Below are 10,752 nucleotides of genomic sequence, written 5' to 3'. Positions count from 1 at the left end.
CAGTGAAGTTAATAAAATGAAATAACACGTTAAAGAGATTGTATAAAAGGTTTAGCACTTAACCGTGAGCCGCTATAAATCACCGTTAATGAGTGTTTATATACAATAAATAATCTTCTCTTATATGACGTCATCAAAGTCAGATAATACCGTTTTACTAATCGTGTAACACGTTTATGGAAACATTTTGCGGTCATTTAAATACCTCGAGAAATGACGAAAGATACCAAAATCTGACCTCCTATATATCGCAATTATTAGACTAAAGTATCGTAGGCGAAAGTAGCGTATGAAAAGTGAGTAGGTATATAGACAGCTTTTCTCAGTGAAAGTCTAAAATGACTGATAATTTGGAGTGCTGTATAACATAATACCGACGATATGTTTATGCGCTTTAAATAAACTACTTCTCAAAGGACTTAATATATTTGAAATATTTAAGAAACCTTTGAGTTAGTTTTTCTTGTCCAAATATAAGTCTTACTGTTGGTACACCAAGTCGCCTCGACGTACTTGAACGTATTTTTTTCTAATATATTATTAATAGTTAATAGAATTCTTACTTTTTATTTATTCATTTCATTTTGTGTGAGACTTTATCAAGAGTGCTGCTGCTCCGTAACCAGTATTGTTTAAATGCCGTTTTTATGCTCTTTTATATTGTGTATATGTACTTCGCGTATTTTCAGCATGGTGAAAAAAACTACTAACTGACTAGCTTCGTCTAAGTCAATAAAACATGAGATAGTGGATGTCTAGTCAACAAAACTTTCAATTTTCGTAAATATTTTTTTGCCAGGTTTAACCAGATTTCCCGAATTATTAACTCCGAATTAACCGAGCTAAGCCATAGTTTCTGTAATATATCACCCCACACCTGTTCCGTTCGCATTCGTAACGCCGGATGTCCACATAACCATGTCCTATCGTTCACTGTCATATGACTGTTACGCTCGTTTTATATTTGTAGCTATTTATAGCAGCCCTTTCTAAAGATATCAATTTTCTATATTTAATCCCCATTAATAAATAAAGATATAAATCAAATAGGTGAGCATAAAATGCAAAGTACGATTTGTAGATATTGTATAGTGTCGATATTATATAGTTTTGTACCGGATGTGTAATGTCTCAGTGTTATGCAAAATACTGCTTAAAAGGGAAACCAAACTCGATGAGCAGTTGAGTTTTTGAACTTTATTTATGTATGTGCATGACATCAAAAATGACGTCAACTTAAATCAGTATTTCGAAAAATTGTCGTTCATGCATGACCAGCAAATGACGATTATCATTTCAAAATTAAACATTGTTATGGCTCTACCCGTGTTTTCAAGGTTTTTACACATTCAATCATAATAAAACTACACATTGAACTCAAAATCTACTTGCTAAAATAGTATAGCCAACAGGCCCACTATTAGGCAGTCGACACTGGAGCGTTGTTCTTGTTTTTATCTCTTTCGTGTGAAAATGATATTGTATTTTTCTCATTCTTCTACTAAAAATATCACACAGAATAGAACTTGTGTGAAGAAACAATGAGTGTCAGATTATTTCAGCGTTGCTGTGCTGTGTAAGGTAAAAGAATATTGCGACTAAAACAAGGCATTGGTTTTGGTGGTTATATCGCGCCCAATTCAATTTGAAGTTCAACCGTCATTTACGTACTTTCTACATTTACGTACATTTATTTACTTGGGTGTGACATATATTGGGAAAAAATTGCACTGGTCATGCTTGAAAATAATAGCAATGTCGTACGCTTCAATGTGACTATGTTCATTTCTTGTATTCAGTTTATTTAACTGCAATTTGATCGAACGAGTTATTTTATTTATACACCGCGTGGTAAAATATGCAGATAGTCATTATCGTAAATGTACTTATTTGGGAAAATTGAGCTCTTTCTAGACGCAAAACTTAAATCAAAAAGAAGACGAAGACTATTTAGGCATCTTGATATTCTGCTTTATTCTAAGACGGACGTTTCATGAGCACCGAAATTGTTTGGGAAACTCATTAACACATTGATATTTGAGGCGGAAACCGTGAATGACATTTAACCCCTACTTCGAAAACCGTATATTCGATATCCATTCATTAACTGTCTGACTTTGACTGCGTTTATCGAAAAGCATTCAAAGCAGATTATTCTTTTTTGTTCCAGTTGATTTTATTTCACATCAGTTTTCTTGATTCACTGCAGTCCCTTGATTTCATGTGCCAGCAGTCGCCTATTTGGATATATGTGACTACTGCTGTGTGTGGCGTGTTTCGGTTAGGAACGCTGTATAGAGATTTGAGAAGAGCTATTCAGAAATTATAATTTGATGTTGTTCAAAGTATACATACAAATGTAGGAATATATCAAATACTTTAATTCAACCGGATATATCATCCTTATTACAACCGAAAGTCCTATTTATATTGAATATTAGTTTCTAAAACAATTAAAGAATGACATTTTATATTGTATACCTAACATTTGGGGTATTTTAAATAGAGTTAGTTTCCCTGACATTTTATTTTGACGTATTGATAAGGCTGATTAAGTTAGTTAAAATATCTTTTGGGATTAACAGTTCAAAAGTTTTTAAAATTAAACGCGGTTATAAATAATTTTTCTATTATAAATAACACCAAGTGGTTATATTGCTCTGACGTAATTGAAAAATAGCTTTATAACTGTGATTTGAAAGCATTTGCTCGGCAATCTAACTATTTTGTTGTTACTTTAAGGATTAGAATGCAAAACTGTTTTGCTTGAGGGCAATAATTGAAGATAATTCTTAGATTCAGGGTCAGTAGATATAAAGATAACTGATGGCATCAAAAATTCATTGGCTTAAATATGGCTTTGCTTGATACTTCCGGCGTAAGACTTTTTTCAGCAGAGGTGAATGTTGCGTGGCAGACTTGATTGTTAAAATTAAGTTTAGTCGGACTGTAAAGTATGTTGTAAATTCACAGTTTAATGAGAGTATTGTACTTAGTTATATGTTTACATGTTAAATTCGACGTAATCTCCCCAAGGCAATGATAAGTTTTCGTAATATTTTTTTAGCATATAACAAAAGGAATAGCTTCCGAAACAACTGGACAAGCTAAAGTAAATTTGCAAATAATTTTAACATGAACCGATATCTCTTCACTTTGAATGTCATATGGAGTTTGTTAGTAATTTGCAAGTTTCAATCATCATTTTGCATAGCCAGTCAAGATGAAGGAGATCTCGAAGCATCTGGATACATGGGTGACAAAATTGATAACGAGAATGGAACTTCATTGTATGCAGACAATGTTGAATATTACCATTGTCATTACGTCCCTAACGAAAGAATCTCCAACCGTACCGAGGAATTAGAATGTTGTGACTACATGATTACAAGATATTACGCAAAATGGTTTTATGGTAGAGCGTACTTAACCACTTTCTTGGACAATTTGAAACAATGGGAATGTCCGCAGTTTAAAAGGCAATGTAGAGGAAGATTTTTCGACGTTTCGGCTTTCACAAATGTGGTTTACAACCGAGTTTGCAACCAACAGAAATATCGTAACGATTGTTTTGAAACTGTTTCAAACTTACAAACAACAAATTCGTCGAAATTCGACCAAAACTCTTCTTTAACGACAATTCCCGACACACAGTGGCAAGAAATGGTTCGGAACTTGTACTCAATGAACATGACATACGAAGAAATAAACCAGCCATGTACTCAAGTTGCATTATTCGAAGGAGCTCGTGGGGGTCCTGGGCGTTATCACGAGTCTGTCCAAGTTATGGTCCCATTCTGTGGCTTCGTATGGTGTGGTTACGATGCCGATACTATATACGGAAGAAAAATCTCAGTCTGGACGTGTATGCCTACGGGGTATGTAGAACAAAATTTATAAAGTTTGAAAATTGAAACAGTACTCTTGTCCACATTCCATATTTATCGGCTGTTGTGACATTCTTTGTGGGCATGGGTATTTCTGACCTTATCGAATTACCTCAGTTGACGTGATATTCGACATTGCGTCCTGGTACACAATTCCGTGATAAAATTCAAACAGGTTTCTGTTTTGTTATTCTGCGGTCGTATTGTCCTTAAATTATTCAAGCCTCATATGTTGCGGTATCGCAAAATCAGATACTTCTGCCGAATATCGGAACGAAAATACGCTGATCTTTATTGTGGTGTAAAATAACGTTTTGTCTCACAATCTGAGTGCTTTTTTCTGATTCAGTAACATATCAAACAACAGGCGGCTATTTTAGAGTTAACAAACGATTTTCATCGAGTACAGTGAGATAATTGCAAGTTATTTTTCAATTTCGCTCAATAAAGTGAATGAATTTCTGTTCATTTTTCACTACTCTGATAACGACGAAAAACGTTAATAGCAGATTTCCTTGTACTCGTGACTTTATCACATGACTACCGTAACATAGTATAACGAACTACAAACACTACAAAATCACATCCAAACTTTTCTGTTTTTGGTAAAATGTATTGTTTATTTTAAAAATGAGTACATACAGCCACAAAAAAATTTGTAATAGTATATACTGTAATATTGTATACCATATTAATTAAATCATAACTTAATATTAACAAAAAATAAGCCTTTCAAATCACGTATTGTTCCCATACCCGGCTATTAGGAGATTTTTTTATAAATAAAACCTTATCTTGAAGATTATGTAAACACAAGAAGATTAAATGAGTTTTCCGTATAGGTTTACCGCAATGCATAATAAATTGTTGAATAAAAGACTTATCCCGAAATTATTTTTAGATATTTTCAAATGGAAGGTAATTATGTTTCCATGGTTGTATATAATGAGAATTTCACATCACAAAATATAAAAACGAAAAAGTCATCGTCAGCATTTTAATAAGAGTAAAGAAAAAATGTAATGCTTTCACCAAAATCAAAACCCTCACAATTATTTAACAACTTGGAAACAGTCCTCAATTTTACGTTATTTTTAAAATGAAGTACTTAAGGCGACAATTCGAGACAATTCTTCTTCTCGTTAAGTTCGTTAACGTAAACTTCCACGATTAATTTAAATTGAGGCTTTAAAACTGTTAAAAGTAGCTGTATATTTCAGAAACTACACAGAAACTTTTTATATTGATGTGTTTCAAAACTTCCAAAGGAAAGAAAAGTTACGAGCAGGGAGATAAAAAAATGAATATTTTTTGAATAATGTTGTTTTATCTGTAACCCTAAGTGGAGCAATCAATACAAAATTTTCAATTTTAATAAACGTTGGTACTTTATTAAACAGTGTTCATAAAGCGGGTCCATTTCTTACTGACATTGGTGGAATCTAGCAATGTGCTTGTATTGGAATGATCCCATCAATTAAATCCTATTAATCGATTATCATTTTATTACATAACAAAAACGTGGCTGTACATCTTTGTTATAAAGACTTCAAGGGAAAAGCATGCTTTCCTGGTCGTATTAACTTGAATTGCTTTAAGATTCGCATCGTTATAGTTTCAGTAGATCGAGTTAGGAATCGTCCGAAACTCTGTTCAGAGATCGGTTTCTTAGGCTTGTGTGCGGGACGTTGCTTTGAGCAATTTTTTTTTTTTCAATAAACCTGTAAGGTAGGATCGCATTTGACATGTCTCTCATTTTTCGACTGGCATTGCTAGACAATATCGTAAATTTACATCGGGACGTGATAGTTTAATCAACGTCATATAGAAAAGATAGACTGTGTAACGAGACATTTGTCTGTCATATTTGTTGTCACGTGACGAATTTTCTCTTGTGCTTCATCAACTTTAAATCTTGATCGGAAATATCACAAGGTTCTTTTGAACATTATCCCATTTAAAGTACAAGCTTTAACTTGTGAATGAACATGTTTCCTTTGCGATATCACGAGTTCGTTCATCATACTGGTTGCGAAACGTTGCATCACAACAATCAATGGTTCAATTTGCTTATAAGCGTTATTTTCTATACTGTACTAACATAATTAAAATGAATGATAAGCGGACTAACATATCACGTCTCCGCCGGCCTGCGGAAATGATAAAATTTGTCTAGCTTAACTGCATCAGATGATGGTATAAAGTACCTGGGATATTAATGCATCAGTTATTCGACATTTCACCGTAGGCCTAACTTTCAACGAGTAATTTTTCCCCTTGTCGTCACGCTAATAACCAAATTGCGTAAGTCATTTTCAGCAGTTTTGAGAAAAATGTAGAAAAAATTCCTAATGATATTGTTATGCCATTGAGAGTCAATATATTCTCATGGTTCCATTTTTTAGTCGTAGTCGGATTTAAATTAATTTATTTGACACAGTTATGTGACGCCCTAATGGCGCACTGTGACTTACGCAAAAATGTGCCTATGACTAGGGGCCATACGCAATTATGCAACTTGACTATATCCACCAGTTCTGAAAACCAAATATTTGAAAAACGTATGTAATTTCCAGTATATGCGATGTCTAATCTCCAAAATAGTTTATCTGATTCAATAATATTATTTTTTATGTTTAAAATAACATATTTCATCAATATAACGCGCTCTGCACATCCACCGAAAATAGGATTTTTCATATATATATTAAATATAACAGTTGACAATGCATGTCAACTCAGATAGTGTAGTGTAAATTCAAGTTTATAAGCGCTGAGTTAGAATCTAAAATGCAAAAACTCGAGTCCAGCGGTAAACAATGACAATTCATTGTGACGAAACAATTGCAAGAATGTGCATGTCACACAAAATTTCCATTTTTATGGGTTTCGGAATTCTTGTGATATAATCTGAGTTAACAGACAGGTGCGCAGCATTACATTTCATAAAAAAAACTCAAAACCGTCAAAAATGACTTAGGCAATTCGATTGTTAGCCTGACTTTGTATTGTCTTGGCCTAATCGATGTCTTTACACCTCTGAACATGGGTTAATAATGTATATCCTAACCAGCACTCTTAAATGACAAAAAGCTTCAAAACTAATTACAAATAATATTTTCTTTCAGATGCAAAATCGGAATGGGCATTGCTGCTTTCCTGATTGCTTGTCTCGGTATCCTCACGTTGCTGGCAAATTTAATGGTGATTGCAGTTTATTGGTACAAAAAGAACATGAACAATAGCCAGACTGTATACAGAGTAACGTTAGCTATTGGAGACACTCTGGTCGGAGCCGTAGTTTTTCCGACATTTATTTCGTCATTTTTCTTATTGTTTCTGACAAGGCTATACATGGGGGATTACGTAAAACCAATGAAAAATGAAAGCGTCAACGGCATACCTCTACAACCACAACGTTACCCAATTGGACATTTTAGAAATGCGTTTACTCAGTCATACCTGGACGCCGTTGGGTTTTTCACTTCATTGTCTATTGTAATATCCGTTTATACATTAATGTTGGCGAGTTTCGATCGAATGGCAGCCGTGAGTCGTCCAATGTCATATAATCGTAGGAGAGCCCGGAATATTGCAAAGCATACATGTGCTATTCTTTGTCTAGCTGCGCTAGTTGTCGCTGTGCTGCCGATTTTCACATCATCTCTGAGATATGGACTGGTGGCATCAATTCTTATATCCTTGTTAGGAGGAGATGCAGTTATTTTCTACGCAATCACTATCATCATACCATTGGTGTTGGTTTGGATCACAACTATCATTTTGCTGGTATACTCTAAACGACACACTCAAGTGAGACGTCAGATTTCTACTCTCACTGACGACCAAATTACAATCTCAGAAAGAAAACTCGCCAAAACGCTGAGTATCATGGTTGGTTCATTTAGTGTTTCTTTGTTACCAGCAATTATTGTTTTATTGGTCTCTATGTTTGTGGATGATATATACTACGATGATCCAGAATATTTAAGCAAGACATCAGCTACAATCTACACAACGTCTGAATTTGTGAGCGTTGTTATATTGAGTACCAACAGCCTATGGAATTTTTTTATTTATAACTCCAGAGATAAAGAATTTCGTAAATCAGCTAAACAGTTGCTAAATGAAAATTGCCCTAATTTTGGATTCTCGAAAATGTGGCGGACAATGAAGTACAGGGTTGCGAAAAGAAGGCTAACTGCCGCTTCCATATCAACTGGAGTGATATCTATCAAGACAAAAAACAGCACATGCAGCGAACTTGAAAAACAGCCCAATAAAAATACGGCAACCAACTCAACGGAATCCCTGCCAGAAGAAAACAATTCACGTGGCAAAATCGAAAACAATAACAAGGAATCTAACTTCGATCCAAATGAGGATTCAACATGGCGTTCGTTTGCAGTGAGTGAGGGGAATGGTTTTTATTGCTCAGTGATGGAAAATATTGCAGAAAATATTGAAAAAGATGGTAGAATTGCTACAACAAAGCAATGAGACAACTATTTACGAACTAATGGTTCGAAATTTTGCATGAAAAATGTGTAAGTCAAGTTAATCAGCGGTCAAGTAAGAGGTATAAAAGTCATCTGTCAGCAGCTGTACAAGACGGTCTTGTGGGATCTGCAGGTTGCAATCGCCAATGTTGAGTCAATATTCGTAAAAGCGAATGAATATCAAATAAAATCAAACAATTTCTCAAACTTGGATAAAATTGTTTTATATCAATATTGTCACTGCATATTTAGTACTTTGAAATTTTAATATATGCATTGTTTGTAAAGAAAGGGGAGTTTTGCACATGTTTACACCACTACTTTATATTCCTGTTGGGAGAAATGATTACCATATTTCTGAATATAGTTATCCTAGAAGCATTTACCACATACTTGCAAGTACCCATCCATAACACACTCACTGTCTTAATTTGAAATTTAACTGCAGGAAAAATGACCAATAAAGAGTACACACAAATGTCAAGGTTTGAACTTTTGTATGTATCATAGTTTCCCGCACTGAATTTCACTACCTCCAAAGGATTCCATCTAATTTCATTTATTGCGAAGGATTTCATATTTCACACTGTTTTGTGTTTTATATTTTTGAGTATATTTAAAGATAACTGATGTGGTTCAGCAATCTTTCGAAAGATACCCAAAATAATCTTTGTACACACGCGTTACAGCTCTCATGAGAAGTTCAAAAAAGACTAACAAAAAAAGCTTTTTCTGATGAATCTTGAAATATTTTGAAATCTGTTGTTCATGTGATTATTTTCTTTTGCTTAGTCAGTTCTGTAGTGCGTTACTTGCTGTTACCGTGTGTTATATTCAATATCGTTTCCATATCCAAAATGTCTCTTTTTTGTCTGGGAGATATTTTATACCTATTCTGGTTAATAAACGAATTCGTTTGATACAAAGGAAAGCGTTGGTAGGTCATAACAGTCTGTTTTCGCTGTCTCAAAATTATAAAATTTTCAAAATAGTATTGCGATTCAATTCTACTTAAAGAATAAAGACTAAGAGGGCTACCGTAATATGCACAAACTAGTCAAGCTGCTTCCTTCTTTAGGCACCGAATAAGTGTAGCGAGGATATCTGATGGTGAGGTATATTTATTGTGAGGGGTAGGGTACGTATAAGTTTGCAAACCAGTCGATTCGATCTTGCTCTGTCTAAAAATACGTTTCACACACTTTCTAATAAGACTAATTATAAGGCAAAAAGATAAATAACATTTTATACGTAAGATTACATTGGTATATATGAAAACGGTTAAACAATTCAATGAATCTTAATTTTCCAGGACCAAAAATGCAAATCGTTATAAATCAAGGCTGTGTTTATAAACATTGAATAATCTTTTCTTTCATGGTGTTATCTGAGTATAGGTAACTGCGTTTTACTAAACGTAGAAACATTTATGAAAAGAAAAGAGAAAAAAAATAGCATAATAATAAGAATAAAAAAATAGTTTTTAATTTACTTTTTAGGTTTCTAAAAACTTCATGTTGAAGGGTTTCAAAAAACGACAATTATTTTGATTTCACGTAAACTTGGTTGTTAAGCAACTACACAAATAAAATTATGATTCAGTTTCAAAAAATTCTTTTTATATTAACCACGTTTTGCATAAAAGTGAGACATTACGATACGATTGTTTTGCAAAATGTCATCACAATGCCGACAAACTCACTTGGCATTTACTGCCCCTCCTATGCTGATTTTTATATTATTTTTTAATGAGCATTGAAGATAGAATTTGACATTTTTAGAATGAGTGACATGTTGAGTTAGAAATATAGCACAGGCAGAAAGAACAGTCATCTGATTGTGAATTATAGGACATGGTTATAATGACATTACTCGTACATTAAATTTGTGTGGGGTGATGAATATGGCGGACATATTAACCTCACTCAGTATATTCAAAACCTTTCAATGTTGTGGATCTTTTGCGCTGAATCTGGCAATAACATAAATGAAGTTTTTACTAACTGAAAAGTCACGTGTGTTTTCACCGACTGTGTAAATGAACCTTGAGTGGGATTTAATCACAAAGATTAGTCGATCATTCAGATATTATGCTTTTTTTCTACAGGCGCATATTTCGTGAATCAAAAATTGTTCAGTGGTTTCCAATGAGAAATTGGCCATCGGTTTGGCTACTATTGAATTTGGAGATGGGAACTGTGAATGGTGTTTATTTGAACCTTCAAAACTGTGTTTCAGCTATCCATTGATTCATGTAAATGGCTTCGAATGATTTGAGTGTTTAATCAAAAGCATATCATTCTTCTTTGTTTCAAATGAAATTTTGTTTTTATAATTCACTGCAATCTCTTGGCTTTATGTCACGT

At 33.8% G+C, this 10,752-nt stretch overlaps 1 protein-coding gene across 1 annotated transcript; it reads left to right on the top strand.

The window, feature by feature from the left end:
- Positions 1-2,857: 2,857 nt before the first annotated feature.
- LOC120331069 (uncharacterized) lies at positions 2,858-9,319 on the top strand. The gene is made up of 2 exons (XM_039398096.2): positions 2,858-3,878; positions 7,016-9,319. The coding sequence occupies exons 1-2, from the start codon at positions 3,136-3,138 to the stop codon at positions 8,385-8,387; spliced, it is 2,115 nt and encodes a 704-aa protein (XP_039254030.2). The 5' UTR covers positions 2,858-3,135; the 3' UTR covers positions 8,388-9,319.
- The last annotated feature ends 1,433 nt before the right edge of the window (positions 9,320-10,752 follow it).

Source organism: Styela clava, chromosome 6 (assembly GCF_964204865.1).
Source record: "Styela clava chromosome 6, kaStyClav1.hap1.2, whole genome shotgun sequence".
In the NCBI taxonomy this organism is placed as follows: domain Eukaryota; kingdom Metazoa; phylum Chordata; class Ascidiacea; order Stolidobranchia; family Styelidae; genus Styela; species Styela clava.
Note: the sequence above shows the minus strand (reverse complement) of the source record. Positions and strands in the feature narration are given on the sequence as shown.